This window comes from Aulonocara stuartgranti, assembly GCF_965226115.1.
Source record: "Aulonocara stuartgranti genome assembly, chromosome: 3".
Taxonomy (NCBI): domain Eukaryota; kingdom Metazoa; phylum Chordata; class Actinopteri; order Cichliformes; family Cichlidae; genus Aulonocara; species Aulonocara stuartgranti.
The window spans coordinates 16,056,376-16,080,960 of NC_138941.1; the positions used below are offsets into that span (position 1 = coordinate 16,056,376).

A 24,585-nucleotide genomic window follows, 5' to 3' on the forward strand; every position below is an offset into this window, starting at 1 on the left:
CTGATAATTCAACAATAAAATCGCTTCATGTTGTGGCCATCACACAGTGTTTTCCAAATTGATTCACGATCTGAAAGTGCGCAGATTTAACGTACATAAACCTTGGTTGGCTTTATTATTTTATTTCACACGTAAAACACATTTATAGTTTTATCCACCATTCCTGTTAGTTTTGGCGGCGCTCGGTTCCAACCAATCAGACTGTCCTGATTTCGTATTTGAGGTGAGAGACAAACGACTGGAGGTCCATTGTGCGTCAAAACAATGATTTTATTAAAGCACATATATGTGGGAAGCCGAGCACGATCACTCAAACAGCACCGATCTTCCCAGAACAATAAATGGGGTGTCATATATATAACATAGTTGATGACGAACATTATGCGTCAAAGCAGATAAATAACATGCATCAATTCCAGTAATTCCATATTCTAAAAAAGAACAGTTCCTTCCTCTGTTCCTCCGCCACCGCCAGATGCTTCCTGTTATTTCACTTACTGCACTTCAGAACAGAACATGAGCATGCCGTTTACAAGCAAAACAAGTCTTTATACTGTGCATGTGTGCAGGCAGACTATGTGTCTTGACCTCAGTGCATGACCTCACTCGACAAACAAAGACATTTTAGAAGTATACTTCCTGACTCTGTTTGAGTCATCTGTTACCAGGCAAACTCCAATGCAGCAGGCTGCTGAACACACACAGGCCTTTATTCTATTCCTATATAATATGTGGTGAATTGTAAGCATGTATGCAATCCTGTCGTGGCTCCAGGTCACCTTAACTTCCTGTTGATCGGCCAGACGTCGCGCTGACCGAAGCTTCAGACCATTAATTAACTTGAGCGAGCTTCAACTCTTTAATTAGAACAAAAATGCAATATGTGTATAACATGATTACAGTTGCACCTGCAATGAAAGATTGTTATGTAATTATACTCACACCTGAAATACAGACTTTAATGTAACATCAACAGTTTCAATAAATGCTCTGACAAAATGATAATGATAAATGATAAGTGATGCAACAGTAATAATAATGGTTATGAATAGTAACAGTAAAATAATATTCTCATCTCGACAAGACCAATTTAGGCTAACGGCGCACTAATCCCATAACTGCATACCCATAATCCTCAACCGCCGTTGCTATGGAAATGAAGACAATCAGCAGCTTGACGCTACCCGTTATTCCTGTATTTGTTCTAAAATAATAACCAGCGATAATTATCATCATAATACGAAAATAAACTGGCCCAGTGTTTAATGGTGTCATTACAAATTGGTCATTTTATTTTTTTTTAATTATCATTTATTTATTTTCTATTTTTTTTTACAAATTGCAATATTTATCTGCAGCGCGCCTTTGTCAACAGATTTTAAGCAAGGCGATTGGATGGCTTTTACTGCAATGCATCTTGGGAGTCGTAGTAAATGTATGTTTCAACTCACGGTCCTGCTGCCAAGTGGTTTCTCGACACGAGGCAGATCCTAGCTAAGTAAGTTGTGATAAACTGTTGGTAATTTGCATGTTCACTGAAAATATTAATCAGCTGATATCAAACTTGAAATGTTTTCACAGAGCAGTCTGTGTACCAAGAGAACTACTTCTGCAAAAGTTTATTTAATGTTTCCTTTTGTAATGTATTCTCCAGTGTAAGTCACTTGCTTGGCCACCCAGCTACCGTTAGTACTGCTCTATTTTAGCAATACATCTTTTCTGTAATTAATTCAGTATTTTTAACCCTATTCTCGCAATTTACTCAATATTTACGACTGTAATCTCTTAATTGATTTTTTTTTCTAAATATGGTGTAATACTGCCTATTATTATATTATTTATTTCTTTGGTCACAAATTATTTTTGTAATCGTTTCACCAAAACAGACCTGAAATAATCCCTACATGTTCCATTTTCATTTGCAGAAATGACAAAGCCAAAAACCAAACCATGCCCTTCCTGTCAGGCTGCAAACACCTGCAACAGGAAGACATGCAGTGGATGCCTGGGCAGCCTGAACGTAAAGGAGGGATTGGAAAAAACCCAGAACAGTTTAAAAACAGCAACTGGGCTGCCTCTGTTAAAAACAACAGAAATGCGAGCAGGGTGGTTAATTCAGCCCAGTTGTCAGTAAGTTTAAAAGTTCTGATCTAATAAGTGGTTGGTCTGCTAGACGATTCTTTATTAATCACAGTTGTCAATGTTTTCTTGTATATCATGAAGTAAGAAACTAACAAGACATGTATATACGCATAAAATATTAATTTATAAAAGAGCATAAATAAAAAAGTTATTCACATCAGAATAACATCATCACACTAAAGACATCAAACTAGAAAAAACTTCAACTATTTTAATTTAAGCTACTTCTGATTTTTAATTTAATCGACTATTAACTGAGAGACAAAACATTTCAAGATGGATTTGATCATACATTTACAGGTTTGGTCGCCATAAATACTTTTTAACTATCGACAACAATAAAACAACAAAGATGTGAAACTTAAAGGTTTGTTATACATCCGTTTGCTTACATGAAAGACTGGCTGCATGTTTTTCTTTGTTGTTCTTGCAGGTTTCAAAACTACACGCCCTGGGCTACCAGCCAATTCTGTTTCTTGGACAGTTTGACCGTAAGGGCCGTATAGTAGGGGACGTGATCACTCACATCGAACCAGCGGAAGGTGCTGCACGTGACATCCTCATGAAGATGAGGAAGCTTTATGAACACCTTCTGAGAAGTAAGATATGCTTTGTCCATTATCTGTAACCAGGTGTCCTTATCAGGTAGCCTATCCTAGCTGTCTTTGGGTGATACTCATGGTACACCCTAGATAAGTAGGCAGTTCACCACGAGGTACATAGAGACAAACAAGATGGTGAAGACGAGGATAGTTCAGAGTCACCAGCTATTCATTTCAACTCTACTCTATTCTGTTCTATTCATTTCAACTCTACTCTATTCTGTTCTATTCTATTCTATTATTTAGCCAAGGTTCAGACCAGTAACCTTCTTGCTGTGAGGTGACAGCTGCCCTACATGTCCTGTGGCTAACATGAAAATAGTGTTATATCTGCCTTATTACCTCCCCATGTGGCGTTCACATCACCAAAGCTAGCCATCGTGAACCTCTGGTGTTACCTGACTTAACAATTTTGTATATATGTGTGTGTGTGTGTATTATGGTCTTTCACACTCATGTTTATACAAATGTAATTGTACAAATCTTCTCGAACACCACACCTGATAATTCTCTTTGAGACTTTCTAGTATAACAAGTACATATGTAAACATGTTACCAATATGAACACAAAGATTCTTATACACTTATATACTTCTTAAGAGGTCACCTGCTTACCTCCCTGAGGTCGTTAGCATCACCACTGTACAAAACTCTTAAGTCACAGTACTAGGTTGAAGTGTCAAATGTTGTGCACTACAAATTGAGGAAAGTAGTGTCATCAGAGGATAAAAGTCATTAGCTCTCTGGATTTATAGTCACACTCATTAATTTATTAATGTACAATGTAGAAAAGCACTACAGATGTCACACTACCCCCGAGGGCACTTGTACTGAATGATTTGGGTCAGTGAGGGTGTGAGATGACTTACTTGATGCCAATATTTACAAGTTGTAACTTTAGTAAAAACCTAACTGAAAACATGCAAATCACTACTTATTATGTGTTTATGTGTACTGTACATTTTCAACCCCTTTTAATGAATATTTAGTATTTAAAATTTTGCAGAATTACAAGTTTCACCTCCTGCTAAAAGTTCTCCACCAGCAGCTGGACCATCCTCTGCTGACAGTGTGGATGCTGGACCAGTCCCAGACCCAGAGGCTCTAAACCAGGAATTTATTCTTCATTTAGAGCCTGAACCAACATCTTCCTCTGTCAGCCTCCTGCATCCTCCTCTTCATCTCTGCTTCCTCCTGCATCCTCCTCTTCATCTCTGCTTCCTCCTACATCCTCCTCTTCATCTCTGCTTCCTCCTACATCCTCCTCTCTGTCTCTCCTTCCTCCTGCATCCTCTTTGTCTGTTCTTCCTCCTGCATCCTCCTCTTCATCTCTGCTTCCTCCTGCATCCTCCTCTTCATCTCTGCTTCCTCCTACATCCTCCTCTTCATCTCTGCTTCCTCCTACATCCTCCTCTCTGTCTCTCCTTCCTCCTGCATCCTCTTTGTCTGTTCTTCCTCCTGCATCCTCCTCTTCATCTCTGCTTCCTCCTGCATCCTCCTCTTCATCTCTGCTTCCTCCTACATCCTCCTCTTCATCTCTGCTTCCTCCTACATCCTCCTCTCTGTCTCTCCTTCCTCCTGCATCCTCTTTGTCTGTTCTTCCTCCTGCATCCTCCTCTTCATCTCTGCTTCCTCCTGCATCCTCCTCTTCATCTCTGCTTCCCGATCTTGCTTGCCCGATCTCGTCTGATCTCGGAAGCTAAGCAGGGTCGGGCCTGGTCAGTACTTGGATGGGAGACCGCCTGGGAATAACAGGTGCTGTAAGCTTTTGCACTTCCACACACAAACTGCAGAGGGCGCCGCTGCTCCTGCTTGTGCTTAGAGGCATGAGAAGTTAACATTTATTATTATTATTTTTTCTATATTTTTAACATGAGAATATCAGTTTTCCATCTTGTGTTCCAGAGTAATCGGACAAAAGACAAACGTAGAACAAGGAAAAAAGAGGCAAAGTGTCTCACCTATAAAACAAAATTACTGTTTTCTGAATAGTCTCACACAGATAAACATTTGCAGGGAATACCTTTTCCTTCAAAACAAACGTCACAGACTGTGTTTTTCTTTACTGGTTGTATTTGAGTAGAAACTCAGATTAAAATGGCATCAGTGCTCATAAAATGATTTAACTGTAAAAGTAGGTGTAGTGGATCACTTTGCATAGATCTAGATAAAAGTGCTGTAAGCAAAGACTACAGTGGTCATTGAGCAGCTGTTCCTATAATGTGAATCTGGGATAAAGGCACAGATTATTTGTTTGCCTTTGTTTCCTGGTTCTTTCTTTCTTATCCAAATGGAAAAAGAGAGCATAAAAGTACTGTTTACAAGCAGCTTATCTATCTCATTGTGCCCACTATCATAAAATCTTGGTTGACTGAGCACTGAGCCATCTACCACTCGAAATTGAACCTGTGTGGGACAACAACAAAGTCCAGTATACTAAGTTTCAGTAATGTGCAGTTTTTTCTGTGGAAGATGTAAATCTAAATAGATGTCCTATTGTATGCATAATATACCACTGAACTTTATAAAACAACTTCTAAAAGCAAATTTCGATTTATTTTAGATTTTCTCAAATCCAAACAGCGCTAAAAGCATGCACACAGTCAAATATTTTTCATACGAGGTGCTGAAGGTTCTGCAATGTTCTGTCAGTGCGCCCCAGGGCAGCTGTGGCTACAATGTAGCTTGCCATTACCAGTGTGTGAATGTGTGTGTGAATGTGTGAATGACTGAATGTAGTGTAAAGCTCTTTGGGGTCCTTGGGGACTAAGTAAAGCGCTGCACAAATACAGGCCATTTATTGTGCGTGTGTTTATGCTCAAGTGTATGAATAAATTAGTCAGTTTTAAACAGTTGCAATTTAAACAGTAGAAGAGTGGCACTATATTTACCGTATTTTCACAACCATAAGGCGCACTTGAAAGTCTTAGATTTTCTTCAAAAAGTACGGCGCGCCCTATAGCGCAGTGCGCCCTGTGTGTTGTAAGGAGGACGTAGTAGAGAACACCATGAGAGCGCTAAAGGGTGAAGTGTGTGCGTTGACTTTATCGCACATACCTGTATAAAAGAACAGGTATGTGCGTTATGCAGGACATCGTTGTTTTAACAACCCTGAAAATGGCAAAGAGACACGCTTACGAAGCACAGTTTAAACTGAAGGCCATCAGCTACGCGGAGGAACATGGAAATCGAGCAGCGGCGAGAGAATTTAAGAATAATGAATCGATGGTTCGCAAGTGGAGGAAGCTGGAAAACAAGCTCCGACAGGTCAAGAAGACGCGTTTCGACGGTCACCATTCGGCTAAAAGCAGTTTCACTTTCACTTTTTATGAAACGGTGCCATTTTTCCATCCGGACCAGGACTACGGTAGCGCAGCAACTTCCAGCGGATTATAAGGAAAAGCTGGCCATCTTCCGCTCCTACTGCAGCAAACACATCGGCGACAAACACATCCAGCAATGGATGACCGATGGAGACCACAGTTTCACCAAGAGTGGAAGGCAGCACCGGGCGAGTTACGCCACAATTTGCCAATGGATTGTAGATGCTTGGGCTAACATGTCTGCTGGCACTGTTGTTCGAGCTTTCGCAAAAGCCGGCATCATTTCCGAGGAGCCGCACGGCACGGAAAGTGACTCTGACAGTGAAGAAAGTGAACCTGGCATGTTTGATGGAGATTTAGCGCAGCTGTTCAATTCAGACACAGAGGATGAGGACTTCGATGGGTTTGATTGATGATAAAAATGTGAGTACCAAACTTTGTTTTGCTCCTGCTTTATTTTTAAATACGCACACTTGTATGCTTGTGTGTTGTTGATGATGACGATTACTGGTAATAAAAATGTGAGTAAGGTACCGAACTCAGGTTTGCTCCCGCTTTATTTTTAAATACGCATACGGTACTTGTATGCGCCCTATGATCCAGTGCGCCTTATGTGTGTGTTAAATACAGTAATGGCACACATAACTGAGACTGCGCCTTTTAGCACAGTGCGTCTTATGGTCGTGAAAATACGGTATATATTTATAAAGAATTTCAAACAACAATTAATTGATGCTCAAAGCAGGTTTATTTAATTAATATCCAGATTTCCAATTAGTTCCGAATTCATTCAGCAGCAAATCACATCACCAGTCACTTCAAGGCTGTATGTATTATTGTAAGGTAGACCCTACAATAATACATACAGAGAACCCAACAATCATATGACCCCCTATGAGCAAGCACTTTGGCGACAGTGGGAAGGAAAAACTCCCTTTTTACAGGAAGAAACCTCCGGCAGAACCAGGCTCGGGTCGGGGCGGCCATCTGCTGCGACCGGTTGGGGTGAGAGAAGGAAGACGTTTGTTGTAGGTCTGATTGAAGGACTGATGTGATGGTAAGTTGTCTGCTGTTCCGCTTTGAATATTGAGAGATTAGTTGATGGATTTCAAGCCAAATTGTGCCCAAGTTTAAGACCACATTCATTGGTTGTTTTTGTTGATGTTATTGTTTTGGGCTTTTTTTCCACAAGAATTTCTAGCTCCCCTAGAATTCTGGCCACCCAAACGATGATTTCTGCTGAGAGAGCACAAGGAGTTCTCCCCCTGTACTATTCATGTCCGTGCAGGGGGTTCTCCTTGAGAGGCCAGGGTCGAAAAAGGGATGCTTCAGAACCTCCGAGGGTGTTATGCGCTGATTTGCATCCAAGGCCAACATTTCTTTCATTAGCCTTACAAATAATGACTGGCCATTTTCCGGTCCTCGCCTAACCTTCAGCAGTTGTTCGAGGTCATCGAGACGCTTAAGTTTTATATATCGAGTTTCCTTGGATCGATAATCTGTCTCGTATTGAAATTGTTCTTGGGTCTTAAATGTCCAGCGCTGTTTGTTGTAGTTATCCTCGATGAAATAGCAGTCTGTGTACAAGCCAGACTCTAGAAGATGATCTGGCAGCTGACCCTGGGTTTCAATTATGAATTTCAAAACATCATAATCGTCTTCCCCAGGATAGAGAGGCACCACTGTAGCAAGCTCCACAGCTACCAGCCCCAGAGACCACATGTCGATTGCTTCGTTGTATGGAATGCCAAGCATAATCTCAGGTGCACAATAACCAATTGTCCCCACACGGTCACCAGGAATCACTGCAGAAGCAGGACATGCGAGGCCAAAGTCTATGAGTTTGACTTTGACGGGAGACTCACTGCGGTTCACAACCATGATGTTTCCAGGTTTGAGGTCAGCATGCACTATTCCCACAGAACCCAGGTGGAACAGAGCATTTGCGAGCTGATGCAAAATTGGCCTGAGTTCTCTCATTGGGAGACCTCGGTTATTCCGGTCCCCAATGTAGTCCCACAGGCTTTGGTCGAGGAGTTCGAAATTCAAGCAAATGCGCTCTCCATCGAGGAAATAGCCGTTCCATTCGACAATGTTGCACCTGTCTGGATCCAAGCGTCGTAGCTGCTCCAGGATGAAAATTTCCAGTTTTGCCTGGAGCAGAATTTCAGGGTCGCTCTTGTTGACTTTAATGGCAACTGTTTTGTTGTTTTTTGTATCGCGACATCTGGTTACCAAACCAAAGCCTCCTTCTCCAAGGAAGGCCTCTACCACGTGGTGATCTCCTAAAATGGTCCCTTCCGTTATTTGAAGATCATCTTCAGAGGCAGATGGGTTGGCTGAGGTGTTGATGTCTCTTTTTTGAGGAAATTCAACTGAGTTTTGGAAACTGCAGCTGAACAATGATCCCAAACAAAGCAGCAAATCTACAGCAGAATAGCTGAAAAGCAAGGTCCAGTCAAAGTCCAGACCTCAACCTGGGACATTCAGAGAGCTGTGCTTAAATAAATGCCCACAATCCTCAAAGAACTAAAGCAACGTTGTAATGAAGAGTGGGCCAACATTCCTCCACAACAATATGAGAGACCAGAGGTGGGACCAAGTCATTGTTTTGCAAGTCTCAAGTAAGTCTCAAGTCTTTATCCTCAAGTCTCAAGTCAAGTCTCAAGTAATGTCAGGCAAGTCAGAGTCGAGTCTCAAGTCACTGGTGTAAAAGTCCGAGTCAAGTCACAAGTCTGAAACTTTGAATTTCAAGTCCTTTCGAGTCTTTAAAAAAAAAAAAACAACGAAAAAATAATGTTGCAGTTATGCTAAATGTAAATATTAGACCATGTAATTTTAAAATCTGTGTTTTTCTCAACACATGACAAAATAGTGAACTTAGAAAATATACACAAATTGTGAAATTGCACCTCTTTAAAATGCAGCTCAATTAAACCTAGCTCCAAGAATAATTTTCACCGACATTTCTGAGATAAGCTGCATGTTATTCTTGGATGCGCTTGTAAGACCGGCTTTAAAATCGCATGACAAAAATATCATATACATTAAAAAAAACTGTATCACCAACGTAGCCTGGACAACATTTGCTAGTTAGATGAAGTCAGCTATCTCATCCTAGCATATTTATATGCATATTTATAATCATACGGTTCTTGGAGTGAGTGCATACACTCATGAAGTTTAGTAACTTCAGGTCACTGCAACAAGCCCAGGTACAGTTTACCGACGGATGGGTGCAGGACCTTGAAATGCACCGTGTAGAAAGTAAAGACCATCGTACATATCATAAGTTTACCAGTCTCACAAATCGTCGTCATAAATACACATTCGTTAACCGTTTATTAATAGGACCTTTGAGCTCAACGGTAATTAATTAGTAGTGGAAATAATTTCTGGTAGCATCACAGAAATGTAGCAGTGACAATAATACTGTATGCTGTAATCGTACTGGGCAATTAGTGATACAAAAAACCTGTTTTATCCTGTGAATAAAAGTATATGTTTTTGTCAATGTACCATAATAACAGAAGCGAAACGCAATATTGTGTCAGGACAATTCACTATTTATGCACAATAAATAAAGGAGCATAGCGCGACAATTTCTGTTCAGCGCCAGACTTGCTTGTAACCTATATCACCAATTATGTTATGAAAATGACGTATTAACTACTAAAAAACACTGACCTTCGTGTAAATGCTTGGAGCAGACTAACCTGTGAGCTGGAGAGTTCTGGGACGTTATATTTGACCTTTGAATGGCTGCAATCCAGGCCACCCGTCGCGTCTTTGTTACTTCGGAAACATGGCTTGAACAATTTCTCTTCAACGACGTAATCCGATAACAACCGATCTCTTTACCCGTCGGCTTCCCGTGGCTGTCATGCGACCGGCTATTACAGTTAATAATACAACGGCTTCTTGTGTTTCTTTTTATCGCTGTATAACTGATTTTAATTGAAAGCCTGCTGCGCTAGTACCGCTTGCCACGAGTTCCCAGAATCCTTTGCGGTTCTACCCGTGAATGACGTCACATTTTCAATCTCTATATAATATGCATGTTAAATTTTGTATTTGGGGTAAAATATCAAGTCTTTTCAAGTAAACCGGTTCAAGTCCAATTCAAGTCCCAAGTCATTGGTGTAAAAGTCCAAGTCAAGTCACAAGTCTTAGAACATTTTTTCAAGTCAAGTCTAAAGTCATAAAATTAATGACTCGAGTCTGACTCGAGTCCAAGTCATGTGACTCGAGTCCACACCTCTGTGAGAGACTGATAAAGTCAAGCAGAAAACAATTAGCTCACATTTGTGCTGCTAGAAGTGTTTCTAGTTATTCACAGGACTGTAGTTTGAATTTAAAGAAATGTGAAAGTGCACTGAAATTAACATAAAGTTATTGCAATTTTAAAAAAAAATCAAGAAATCTAAGAGGAAGAAACAATGTAAACCACACAATTTTTTTCCTTATATTCTCCACACTGCAATGCACATAACAGACATAAAATATTTGCATTTATCAATAGAAAATATACAATTTTTCCATAGTCATAGCCAGGCCCGATTAATGCCAAACCTGTGCTGAATCAATCACTTAAACAGGACCTGTCTGACAAAGTAGAGTAGACCAAAAGATCCTCAAAAACTACACACCAAGGAAATTCAGAAGCAAATAAGAAACAAAGTAACTGAGATCTCTCAGTCTGGAGATGCAACGTCAAGATGAACAGAATCCAGTTTCTGGGATCCTGAAGGAGAATGTCTGGCCATCTGTTCACGACCACAAGCTGAAGTGCACTTGATCCAAAGCACACCAACAAGTCCACCTCTAAGCAGCTTAAGTAAAACAAAAGAAAGACTTTGGAATGGCTTAGCCAAAGTTCATATGTGAATCTGATTGAGGTGCTGTGACCTTGGAAAGGTGGTTCATATTCAAAAACCCTCCAGTGTGGCTGAATTACAACAATTTTGCAAAGATGAGTGGGCAGAAATTCTTCCACCACCTCGTAAAGGACTCATTGCCAGTTATCCCAAACGCTTTATTGCAGATGTTTCTACTCAGGGTGGCCCAACCAGTTATTAGGTTTAGGGGGCAATCACTTTTTCCACACAGGGCCATAATAATGGCCGCCTTAATAATAAATGCCTTGATTTAGGAACTACTTTTAATGTTTACTTGTGCTATTTTGCAAAAAATAAAATCTCTGCAAAAACATCAAAACTGCTGACCGTCTGACCTCAATATGAAATTATTAATCTTTTGACAAAAAACATTTAGATTTGTAAAAATAAAGAAACCATAGAGGAACAAACAATGTTGTTTGCTACGTTCTAACATGGCAATCTAAATAACAGTAATGCAAACATATATATTTATCAATAAAAACAGATCGCCTTTTCACTGTTACAAAAGTCAAGTACATCAATGTTTGTTCAGCTTTCATAAATGTAAGTTTATAAGTACATAGTACATTTTTTGGTAAAGTCCAACTTCTTTTAATACATGCAACACATTTCAGAACATTTGGGACAGAGACAACAAAAGACTGGAAATACTTTGTAAAAATCTGGTGAAACACTTTAAAGCCAGTGGGATTAAATGGGAAACATAAAATTTAATACTAGACAAAGACCGATTGAATCATGAAGCAAAGAATTAATAACTAAATCACAAGTAGAAAATGTTATGCAGATATTATTGGATAGATTTTGGTGTAGAAAAAAATGACAAGAAATCAAAAATGAAAGTTATCTGGTCTTTTTCTTTAAAGAGTAGCCTACTGCAGAGCAGCAACACTGACAAAGACCATCATCACCAATACTGCAGCTAATACAATGATCCAGGAGGAAACGTGAAAAAGCAGGAAAAATGTGACACTGATCAAAACGAATACATCAATTATTGATCAAAGAGAAAATGCATACTACCACAATGCATTGTTATTGCATCTCAGTTTCTCACCATCACTGATAATCTGACGTCTGCTGGACCTCAGGAATCGTCTCCATCACCTCTCTGTGAGGAGCAGAGAGCACTCGTGCTGCACATCCCACCTGTGTGCTGTGTTTACGTGAACCTGAGAGCACAGCTGTAGTGGTGACAGTGAATGTAGCGTTGGTGTTGGACACACTGACAGTGTTGTACTGTGAGAAGTTGAGGTGTTGTTGTGAGACACTGAGTGTTACAGTGGGAGCAGGTCGACCAGTGGCTGAACAGGAAACAACCCACTCTTCAGCAGAGTTTGACTCTCTGACATCAACAACAGGTTCATGCAGCTCTGTGAAGGATCAGGAGATATAAAATAAGGAGTATATTGTTAAAGATACATTGACTTCTAACACATGTAACGCATTAAGGTAAAATTTCTTACCATAAGGATGTGTTACACGATTTATAAACCCCAGTTTGTTAATTATTTGTTCATTATTCATAACTATATACTTAATGTTTTAAAAATTAAGTGTTTTTGGTCAAATGGAATTTCTTTTTGGGTAATTTTAGCCCCTTTTAGCCCTCTGCCAAAATGTTTTAACCTTTCTGTCTCTAACAGTAAAACATCGTTCCTTTATCTTCTGTGTCTGGTGTGTTGGTCAGAATTAGCTAGCTTGGCAAAAAGTTCACATTAAACAATTAAAGTGTGTTACTGTGAGGTGTGTGTTCGTACTATGAGTCACAGCTCGAGTTTTCTTGCGGGTGAAGGTTTTTCACCTCGCTGTCATTCTTGCATAAAAGTGTTTGACCCCTTCAGAAAAAAAAACGAAATTTGGGATTATTTTTTGTTTTGTTCATTGTGTGTATTTGTTTCTACTTTTTACTTTTTCTTTTACTGTGTACAGCACTTTGGTCAACCTGTGTTGTTTTTAGACATGGTTATTGATTGATTGATTGATTGATTGATTGATTGATTGATTGATTGATTGATTGATTGATTGATTGATTGATTGATTGATATGTCTTTGATTAAAATACAGCCTACTCCACATCCTCCAAGTTACAGAGAAGAGGAACCATCTGGGGTGAACTTGTGCACTTGGTATTGGTTGTCATGGTCCCTGTGCCTCTCCGGCTCGCTCATGTTGGCCACAGGTTTGTTTTGTTTTCTCTCCTGCTTCCCTGGGTGGAGCTCATTGTGGGCTCTCACCCTTGGCCCACGTATCTGCGGTGATTTCTACACCTGTTGCTGATCAGGCGGCGTCCCCCTTGCCTATTTAACGCTGCGGCACGGAGTATTCGGCACTGGAATGTTGAACCTCCCATGTTCGTGCTCTCAGCTCTCCTAAGACAAACTCTCTCAGTGTTGTGTGGCGTATTGATCTAATTGGACTCTTTGTGTTTAGATCTCCCCGGAACTGGTGGCGGACCCTGACCTGTGATCCCTGTGTGTGTCAACATAAGTGGAAATTGGAGCGAGAGTGGCTGTGGAGAAGCGAGTGTGCGTAAGAAGAGGAGTGGCGGAGTTTGGGCCGAGTGGGGAGCGAGTGTGGATTCCTTCCCCTGGAGCCCTGAAGCCCTGCCCCATTCACTGTATATACACATCACTGTGGTTTCCCTTCTGTGTTAATAAATTGTCAACCCTTTGCTTGCCAGGACGCTGCCTGCGTCTGAATCCATCTGTTAGCCCTGACATTGGATACCTGGAAATCAGTGAAGGGACCATTAATGCTTAAACTTGTACACAGGTTTGAGAGCAACCACCCAAAAGCTTCTGCTAATAAACACTAGTCTGTGTTTGTGATGCAAATGTTTCTGGCTGTGTTCACAAACATTTAGTAAGGTGAGTGAGGAATATTAATACTTATTATTAGATCATTAGCAGACTGTAGAACTTGACTGCACGCCAAGGTGGCAGTTCAGCCATTTGATTCATGTTGCAGCAGCTCATGAGTGAATGAACATCGTGCAATAAAAGTACTTCTAGAAGTACATTTTTGCAAAAACGTACATTGTGGAGGAATGTAGGGAAGACACGAGGGAGCCCAATATTTTACTCAAACGTTAATCGCTGCATCACACAACTGAACATTCAAAGCGCCAAAACCTAACCCTCTCACTTCCCGTTACACTGGGTACGAGTGGAGCTACCTGGTGGTATGTACTTACATTTATTTAAATTTACTTGAGTAGGGTAGAGTCATGCTAATGACCTAATAATTTTATTCAGGTGTGTTGCAGCAGAGATACATTTCAAAGCTTCAGGACGCTGGCTCTCAAGGCCTGGAGTTTGACACCCCTGCTTTACACAAAGATGGGTTAAATCACAGTGCAAAGAATGAATGAATAAATGAAATATAAAAAATAAATAATTATTAAATAGTCTTACACATCAATGTCATTGGTTGACTTTTGAAGTATTTGAATCCTTATTGGGTTCCCTGAGTGACAGAAGGATTAAAACACTTTAAAATCAGTACTGAAAATATGTGCAGACATTACTAGATAGATTTAGGGTTAGAATCAATAAATCACTATCATGTTAATAAGATAAGACACATTACAAAACGACATACTAGAAAGTGAAAAGGTAACTTTTCTTCAAGCAGCATAGTGGAGCAACAGAAAAAGACAAACCCCAACACCAGCACTGCTGCAGCTATTACAGTGATTGAGGGAAAATCTGTGAAAAAAACAGAAAAACGTGACGCTGACCAACAATAATACATCACTCATGAAGTACTGAAGTCATTGTTATTAGATTCCAGTCAAATTTACCCAAGTATCATCCGTCTCTAGTCTAGTCTGTGGTATACAGAAAGAGTTTCTCACCACCAACAGATGTTTTTTGGACCTCAGGAATCGTCTCCATCACCTCTCTGTGAGGAGCAGAGAGCACTCGTGCTGCACATCCCACCTGTGTGCTGTGTTTACGTGAACCTGAGAGCACAGCTGTAGTGGTGACAGTGAATGTAGCGTTGGTGTTGGACACACTGACAGTGTTGTACTGTGAGAAGTTGAGGTCTTGTTGTGAGAGTGTTACAGTGGGAGCAGGTCGACCAGTGGCTGAACAGGAAACAACCCACTCTTCAGCAGAGTTTGACTCTCTGACATCAACAACAGGTTCATGCAGCTCTGTGAAGGATCAGGAGATATTGCAAGGAATATGTTGTTGAAAGGAAATCAGTTTCTAGCACATTTAAACACATTAATGCAAAAGTTCTTACCATAGACTTGGAAGCAGGTTCTACCAGTGAAGGAGCCTTCAGGATAAGTGTTAAACAGACAGTGATAGCATCCTTCATCCTGCTCCGTCACATTCCTGATGACTATGGAGCAGTTCTGTAGTCCAGTGTATTTAAACTTGACTTTATCGTTAAAGCCATCATTCACTCTCTGACCATAGTACTTGCTGTAGGTGGCAACATTTGTCTCCACATCACGTGAGATTTTCTGCCATGTGACCTGAAGGACGTCTTTAGTGTCCAAGAGCTGACAGCTGAATTCAGCATCTTCTCCCACTGCTGCCAGCACAGTCTGCTGTGTTTGGACCACTGCTGTTAGAGCTGCATGGAGAATAACATGAGTTAGAGATGTGGAACTGAGAGGTATTGATGGGAAGGATTAAACAATAATTTGGGTCATGGAGTAGTCTGTGTTTTAGGCTCAAACAAACTGACATATGGGTACCACTTAAATGTGATGTAGACTATAAATATAAACCTGACACTCGTTGTTTCATACTGTATGTTTCAGGTACATTTTCTTTCATCTATTAAAAACAAAGTAAGACAATTCAGTTAGCTACCAACTAAACAAAGAAAGTCAGATAGATGTACAGATCGTGTCTATATTGGTTCTGTTGGTCCATGACCAATTCTGGAGGTCTGTACTGCATTTGAACTTTTTCAACAATTTGGAGGTCCAACCATGATTTAAGCTGGACATCAATATGGCGTTCAACATTAGAACCTTGGACTTGATGTATATTTTTTGGACATCATGTAGATATCTAGGACAAGTGCAGGGAATTTAAAGGTTTAATTGAGGTCATATTTTTATTTACAAAATATCAATATTGGGGTTACAAAACAATCCCTTCAGTGGACCAAAAATGAATTATAAAACCCTGTTACGGCTGTGGCCATAAGAACACTGTGTGGGCTGTTTGTTCTGTGTCTCTTTACTGTGTTTAAGACTCTTTACAGGTCCCTCCCCTAATGAAGAGTAGTGAGCAGCTGATTGGACCATGGAACAGGTGACCACATTCAAAAAGCCGCTCTGACAGCTCCAGGGAGAGAGAGAGAGAGAGTGTGGAACGAGCGAGTAGCCTGACAGCCGTCACAGTCCTGACCCTGGTTTTCCCAGCCTGTGTTTATCTTGTGTATTTGTGGGAGTGTGAATTGTAAAAGCCGCTCCTAGTGCATTAGCTGAGAGCTTAGGCACTCGTGGGCTGAAGCGGAAGGGGTGAGCTGCCTTTTCTTTTGGAATCGTTTTCTCCTGTTTTCTTGGTCAGGGAGCGAGGGATAGCTCTGTCATTTGTTTGTTCTTTTTTCTTTCTTAGGGTTTAGTTAGTCTTTTCTGGTGGGACTTAGTTGGTTTTGTTTATTATTTTGGCCTGGGCTCACCCTGGAGCTATGCTTCTTGTCCTTAAATAAAATCACTTTTTTTACTCACAACTGGTTTGGATGTTTGGCTTGGGAACCAGGGCGGGGATTTGTCTCTCTCTCCTCCAACCTTATGTGCGTCCCTACCCGCCTAGACTAGGGGCGTAACATAAATGGGGGCTCGTCCCTTTTCGTTCGTGTGATTGGTTCGTTTCCTTTTTGCGTTTGTGGTGGGGGGGAAACGTCGTGCGCGAGTTTTGCGGCTCTGGAGTGCGCGGATGCGGTTGGGTGTCTGCGGAGTTGTGTTTTCCTTTTTCGCTTTGCTCGTGATGTCGTTTGACATGGATGATTTTGCGCAACGTCCCTCCATTGAAAAGTTGGAGCGGTGCACAAAAGCAGATTTGTTGGTAGTGGCTAACTTATTCAGGGTGGATGTTCCGTTGAATGCTAAGAAGGCGGAAATTAAACACTGGTGGAGAGACTGGTGGACAGGGGAGTGTTTGGGGGGCAGAAAACCTCGCCGAGTGGGTCTGGGAGTTTGGAGACGGCAGTGGGGGCGGAAGCTGCTGGGGCCGTCCCGAAGCTTTCCAAGGGGCGGGTGCCGTCGGGGGCGGAAGCTCCTGTCGCCATTCAGTCTCCTGTATTTGACCCGGCTGGCCAGGTTGGGGCGGGTTTGGTGACGGAGGATCTCAGGCTTGCCCTTCGCTTGAAGGAGGTGGAGTTGGCGGCTAAGGCTAAGGAAGTCGAGCTCATGCATCTCCGCATTCGAGCTATGGAGCTTGATCGTTCTCGAGCGAGTGACGCTGCTCCCGTTCCTGTAAGTACACTCCCCGACACTCCCACCATAGACCAGTTTAACGCTAGCAAACAGATTGTTTTGGTACCTCCTTTTAGGGAAGGAGAGGTTGACTCATATTTCACTGCTTTTGAGCGCATCGCAACCACTTTAAAATGGCCAAAGGACGTCTGGAGTCTGTTGCTGCAATGCAAATTAATAGGAAGAGCGCAGGAGGTCTGTGCGAGTCTTTCTATTGCGGACAGCTTGGATTATGAGGTTGTCAAATCCACTATTTTGCGGGCTTATGAACTTGTCCCAGAGGCGTATCGACAGAAGTTTCGTGCCTGTCGCAAGTTTGATAGTCAAACGTTTGTGGAATTTGCACGTGAGAAAACTGTCTTATTTGACAAGTGGGTGGCTGCCAGTCACGCGGAGGACTTTACTCAGCTAAAGGAGTTGATCCTGCTGGAAGAGTTCAAGACATGTCTCCCTGAAAACATTGTCGTGTATCTTAATGAGCAGAAGGTGGGGTTACTGTCTAAAGCCGCGGTCCTTGCCGACGAGTTTGTGTTAACTCATCGTGCTGCACTTTCGACAGAGCGCCGTGAGTACACTTCCTCACCTCGTCCTGTCAGAAGTTATAGGGTTTCCCCTAAGCGCCAGACACGTTCTGCTGCTATTCCTATGTCAGATCGCAAATGTTTTTATTGTCATGAAATCGGGCACCTCGTTGCTGCTTGCCCATCACTACAGCGCAGGGAGCAGGCCAACACGGTGAGGAAGCCGAAAAGTGTGGGTTTTGTTCGTTCTATGTCAGCTTCCACTTCACCTAGCAATGGAGTGGGAAGTGAAGGCTTTGATGAGAGCTACCGCCCTTTTGTGTCGGAGGGGTTTGTTTCGTTGAATGAAAAAGAGGAGGATCGGGTGCCGATCATGATTCTGCGTGACACTGGGGCCGCGCAGACTCTTATTTTGAAGGGTATTCTACCTTTTTCTGATGACTCTTTTTGTGGTTCGGATGCTCTTGTCTGGGGTGTAAAAATGGATGTACTGCGTGTGCCACTGCACAATGTGTTTCTTCAATCGCCGCTCGTTTCGGGTTCGGTACCGGTTGGCGTGCGCGACCAGTTGCCAGTGCCCGGAGTTGCGATGATTCTGGGGAATGATTTGGCTAACGGAAAAGTGTTTTCTACCCCGAGAGTGGTTGAGATACCGGTGCCTGATATTTCATTACCTAACCCTGTCGCTGAGGAGCATTCCTCCTCTGTTTTTCCTGCTTGCGCGGTAACTCGTGCGCATAGGCGCAAGTACGGTGACGTGGATTTATCTGATTCTTTTCTCTGTGCTGGTGGTGGGCCGGAGTTTGAATCTGAAACCCGTGTTCCACTGACGGGTGACTCTGAGGCGATGCTGCCTATTAGCCCATCAGTGACACCTCAACTGTCTTTGGAAATCAACAAAAAGGAGTTGGTTTCGGCACAGCAGAGTGACCCAACTCTTGTGAGTTGTTTTTCCGCTGCCAACTCTAGCGACCAGTACCCTCGTGTTTATAGTGTCGAGGATGACGTGTTGATGCGTACTTGGTATCCGCCTACAGCTGGTGATTTGGGTTGGAATGTGTTTAAACAGGTTCTGGTGCCTCAACAGTACCGACCCAAAGTTCTTGGTCTTGCCCATGACAGTTTTTCTGGACATTTAGGTATTAGGAAAACCTATCACCGCATTCTGCGTCATTTCTTTTGGCCAGGATTGAAGAATGACGTTGCTCAGTATTGTCGTTCTTGTCACACCTGTCAGATTAGTGGTAAGCCTAACCAAGTCATTCCACCCGCTCCATTACACCCTATTCCAGTTTTAGGGGAACCTTTTGAACACATCCTCATCGACTGCGTTGGTCCGCTCCCTAAAACAAAATCGGGTCACCAGTACCTCTTGACTCTGATGTGTGTTGCTACCCGTTTTCCCGAGGCAATTCCGTTGCGCACCCTTAAGGTTAAACCAGTTGTTAAGGCATTGGTGAACTTTTTCTCTATTTTTGGTTTACCAAAAGCTGTTCAAACTGACCAAGGCTCTAATTTCATGTCTAGGATTTTTGCTCAGGTTTTGCAGTCACTTGGCATTAAACATCGGAAATCTAGTGCCTATCATCCGGAGTCGCAAGGTGCGCTCGAGCGGTTTCATCAGACATTGAAATCGATGATGCGGAAATTTTGCCTTGAGTCTCAAAAGGAGTGGGATGAGGGGTTGCCGCTGCTTCTTTTAGCAGTGAGAGAAAGTGTGCAGGAGTCGTTAGGATTTAGCCCTGCTGAGCTGGTGTTCGGTCACACAGTGCGTGGCCCCTTGCGATTGCTTAAGGAGAACTTCCTGTCCGACACTGTTGCCCCTAAGGAAAATGTGTTAGACTATGTGAGCTCTTTCAGAGAGCGTTTGCATAAAGCGTGCGCAATTGCACGGGATGCTCTCAGTGCAACACAAGGTAGGATGAAGAGGAAGTTTGATGTGAAGGCTGTGCAGCGAAAATTTGAGGTTGGTGATAAAGTTTTAACACTTTTACCGGTCCCTGGATCTTCCCTCCAGGCCAAGTTCAGTGGTCCGTATACAGTGCAGGCGAAATTGAGTGACACGGATTATGTCATCGACACCCCAAAGCGAAGGAAAAAGTGCCGTGTGTGTCATATTAATATGATGAAGCCCTACTTTGCTGGTGGTGTGTCAACAGTTGCGACTGTGGGGGTGCCGGTTTCCGAAACTCGGTATGACCCAGTAGGTGACGATTTGGTTTTCGGTTGTGCTGTGGGCTGCGCACGACTTAGGAATTCTGAAATCCTACGTGATTTAAGGTCACATTTAACTGGGGTAGACGATGATGTCCGAAATGACGTGTGTCGGTTGATTGAAAATCATCCTAATCTTTTCTCGGACACTCCATCCTGTACCACCGTGTTGGAGCATGATATCGATGTGGGGGACCATCCTCCAATCAAACAGCATGCCTACCGGGTGAATCCCACTAAGCGTGCTCTTTTCCAGACAGAAGTCTCTTATCTGTTGGAGAATTGTCTTCCTGTCCCTAGCTCTAGTGCGTGGAGTTCCCCATGTCTCCTAGTGCCTAAAGCGGATAAGACCCCACGGTTTTGTACAGATTTTCGGAAGGTGAACAGTGTGACCAAGCCTGACTCCTATCCTCTGCCCAGAATGGAGGATTGTGTTGATAGGGTCGGTTCTGCGACCTTCGTTACCAAGCTGGACTTGTTAAAGGGCTATTGGCAAGTTCCCCTAACATCACGTGCGGCCGAAATCTCTGCTTTTGTTACTCCTGACCATTTTCTCCAGTACACTGTCATGCCTTTCGGGTTGCGCAACGCTCCCGCCACATTTCAACGGCTCATGAATATTGTGCTGGGCGGCGTCTGCAAGTGTGAAGTGTATTTGGATGACATTGTCGTCTATTCAGACACCTGGTCAGAGCATATGGAGACACTCACTGATGTGTTCCATCGCTTGGAAAGGGCATCCCTCACCCTCAACCTCGCCAAGTGTGATTTTGGTAAAGCCATGGTAACGTACTTAGGAAAGCAGGTGGGTCAGGGGCAAGTGCGCCCTATCTCGGCCAAAATCCAGGCCATACTGGATTTTCCTGCCCCTCAGACTAGGCGTGAGCTTCGCCGTTTCCTCGGCATGGTGGGCTACTACCGGAGTTTCTGTCAAAACTTCGCGGACGTGGTCGCACCTCTCACTAGCCTCACTAGTGTGTTGAGACCTTTTGTGTGGACCTCTGCGTGTCAGAGTGCGTTCCGGGCTGTTAAGACTCTCCTGTGCAGTGCGCCAGTGCTGGCCGCCCCTGATTTTGCACGCCCTTTTAAGTTGGAAGTGGACGCCAGTGCAAACGGGGCAGGTGCCGTATTGCTGCAGGAAGACCATCATGGTGTGGATCACCCAATCGGCTATTTCTCAAAGAAATTCAATGTCCATCAGCGAGGGTACAGCACGATTGAGAAAGAGGCCCTCTCTCTGCTGTTTGCATTGCAGCATTTCGAGGTGTATGTCGGTGGCAGTCCCTCGCCTGTGATTGTTTATACCGACCACAATCCCTTGGTATTCCTAATGCGGATGCGGAACTCGAACCAAAGGCTGATGAGGTGGTCCCTCCTGGTGCAGGACTTCAATTTGGAAATCCGTTATAAAAAGGGCACAGAGAATGTGTTAGCGGATGCCCTATCCCGTGTTTTCCCTTAAACATGACTGTCCAAAACATCTGCAAAGGAGATGTCTTTGATTTTGGGAAGGGGGGTGTTACGGCTGTGGCCATAAGAACACTGTGTGGGCTGTTTGTTCTGTGTCTCTTTACTGTGTTTAAGACTCTTTACAGGTCCCTCCCCTAATGAAGAGTAGTGAGCAGCTGATTGGACCATGGAACAGGTGACCACATTCAAAAAGCCGCTCTGACAGCTCCAGGGAGAGAGAGAGAGAGAGTGTGGAACGAGCGAGTAGCCTGACAGCCGTCGCAGTCCTGACCCTGGTTTTCCCAGCCTGTGTTTATCTTGTGTATTTGTGGGAGTGTGAATTGTAAAAGCCGCTCCTAGTGCATTAGCTGAGAGCTTAGGCACTCGTGGGCTGAAGCGGAAGGGGTGAGCTGCCTTTTCTTTTGGAATCGTTTTCTCCTGTTTTCTTGGTCAGGGAGCGAGGGATAGCTCTGTCATTTGTTTGTTCTTTTTTCTTTCTTAGGGTTTAGTTAGTCTTTTCTGGTGGGACTTAGTTGGTTTTGTTTATTATTTTGGCCTGGGCTCACCCTGGAGCTATGCTTCTTGTCCTTAAATAAAATCACTTTTTTTACTCACAACTGGTTTGGATGTTTGGCTTGGGAACCAGGGCGGGGATTTGTCTCTCTCTTCTCCAACCTTATGTGCGTCCCTACCCGCCTAGACTAGGGGCGTAACAAACCCATCACTTCAACATAACCAATACCAGGACTGGTATTGACTGGTAACTCGTGCTACTGTAGAAATTCCCATTGATTTTCTACATTTTCCCAGAGGCCTCCCCTTCTGTGGATTACTAGTATGTTATTTATTAATTTGTGCCTCAATTATTTCAGATCAGTTATTTCACTGGGGAAGCCCTATATTGCCCACTTCCTAATTTCAGCACTGTTTGATCTTTCTCTTTAGCATGTATGTAACTTTGGTTTGTTGAGATTTTGGCATTACTTCTGTCATAAACATTCTCTCTCAGACATAACTGACTAAGATTTCTGTGGTTACCCAGAACATTTTAATAGACTTTTTGTAATCAATCAGGTCTTCAACCCCTTCTTTTTAAAATAGTGTATAAACCGTATGTATGTGTGAAAGACTGTTAATGTTTTGATAAATTGTTTATTTTAGAACAATTGGTGAGTGTGTTTAGCCACTTCACACTACTACACTTTGCTCTAAACTACATTCCTTCTCTGAACAGTATATATGTGAATGGACTGACGGATCTTTTAATTTCAAATGTTAAATAATTGTCAGTAAACTACTTATGACCTGAACTCCGTCTCTGTCTAATGGAAATGAGTGCCTTCTTGTTTTTAACTACATTGGGGTTGTGAAACGTCTTTTACATTGTAGGCCACATACAACCCAATTTTTGTTAATTTACCAACCATACATACATAACACACAAACATGTGGTTTATCTATTGCTTTCATCATAATATGAATAGGCATGGGGCAACCTTTAACAAAACAGTCTAAAGCTGTTTTCACACAGCTCTCAAAACAGTCTCATTAATCTGAATGATGAACAACTCATGACACAGAAAGTTGATTTTGTTCTTTTTTATTAGGCTGAGTGTTCAGTGGGAGAAACGTTTTGTCACTCATTCAAACAAAATCTAAACTCTTCAGTAATTGTATCTCCCTCTAATTCTGTCTAAAGACAATCTCTTTGTCACTTCAGAGAAAAGTTCTCACATTTTAGGATCAATTTTTAATTATTACGAGTGAAGGTTCTTGTTTTCTTTTTTTTTCTCTTGTCACAATAAATAACTTTAAAAAACAAAAACAACAATACGGAATAAAACTTACCTTTTGAAAAGGCCATAAAAAGAAAAAACAAACACAGAATCCCACAGTCTGACATGGTGCACGTCTCTGTGTCCCCACTGGCTATTGTACCACGTATTGAAACAACGTCGTACAATAGCCAAATTATTGAAAACTCAAATGTCCCCGAAGGAAGGAAGAATCTCCCTTCCTTGTGTGACATTCCAAGGCATGTTAGAATGATCAACTGTACCAAGTAAAGTACAAAAACTTCCCAGTGCAGAGTTTCATCAGTGTTTTAATCAGCAAACTCAGTCATTTTTTTCTGCATTTTGAAAATTCAGTAAAGCTGTAGGTGTCAACATTTGTCTCCACATCTTGTAAGATTTTCTGTCATGTGACCTGAAGGATGTATTTAGTCTCCGAGAGCTGACAGCTGAATTCAGCATCTTCTCCCACTGCAGCCAGCACAGTCTGCTGTGCTTGTATCACTGCTGTTAGAGCTGCACAAACAAAATAAGAGGCTTTCATAGTCCGTGTTTTATGTTTCATTTAAAGAAAAAAACAACAACTACATAACAGAATTCACTGAGGTACATACTGAACTTACAGGACAGAAACAAAGTACCAATCCTATTGCAGTAGTATATCTCCAGTAACAATACCAGCATTGGTATCAATACTATTGATAACTGCATCAATCTGCCCACATCTAACTCGTGCTATTGTAGAAATTCCCTGTGAACTTATACATTTTCTCAGAAGCCTTCCCTCCGCACATTACTGGTATGTTATTTATTATTTTGTGCTCCAAGTTCAGTTATTTCACTGGGGAAGCCCCGTAATGCCCACTTCTTCATTTCAGTACTGTTTGATCTTTCCCTTTAACATGTATGTAACTTTGGCTTGTTGAGATTTTAGCAGTACTTCTGTCACCAACATTTTAATGCTATCTTTACTCTGTTATAATCATCTCTCTATCTCAGGCATAACTGACTGAGATTTCTTTGGAAAAGTTCTCACATTTATGACCTTTTTAGGAGCTTCTTGTTTTGTTTTGTTTTCCTGTCACAATAAATAACTTAAAAAACCAAAAATGACAATATGGAATAAAACTTACCTTTTGAAGAGGCCAATAGAAAAACTAACAAATGTATAATCCCACAGTCTGACATG

At 42.2% G+C, this 24,585-nt stretch overlaps 2 protein-coding genes across 5 annotated transcripts in view; one reads left to right on the top strand and one right to left on the bottom strand.

Annotated features, from left to right (window-relative positions):
• The window catches only part of LOC309702571 (uncharacterized protein), a 546,755-nt gene that overhangs the window by 375,845 nt on the left and 146,325 nt on the right, over window positions 1–24,585 (top strand). The window lies entirely within an intron of this gene.
• LOC309702599 (OX-2 membrane glycoprotein-like) lies at window positions 12,242–23,566 on the bottom strand. 4 transcript variants are annotated; one of them, XM_082527227.1, is made up of 6 exons: window positions 23,452–23,566; window positions 15,223–15,561; window positions 14,828–15,130; window positions 14,572–14,678; window positions 14,385–14,436; window positions 12,242–12,341 (listed from the first exon to the last, which is right to left on the bottom strand). In XM_082527227.1, exons 1-5 carry the CDS (start codon window positions 23,504–23,506, stop codon window positions 14,425–14,427), a joined length of 816 nt encoding a protein of 271 aa, XP_082383353.1. In that variant the 5' UTR covers window positions 23,507–23,566; the 3' UTR covers window positions 12,242–12,341; window positions 14,385–14,424. The 4 variants fall into 4 exon arrangements, 3 of the variants coding, with proteins under 3 accessions (XP_082383353.1, XP_082383352.1, XP_082383351.1); XR_014275635.1 differs by having other exon boundaries at window positions 14,385–14,678; XM_082527226.1 differs by lacking the exon at window positions 12,242–12,341 and having other exon boundaries at window positions 13,679–14,436.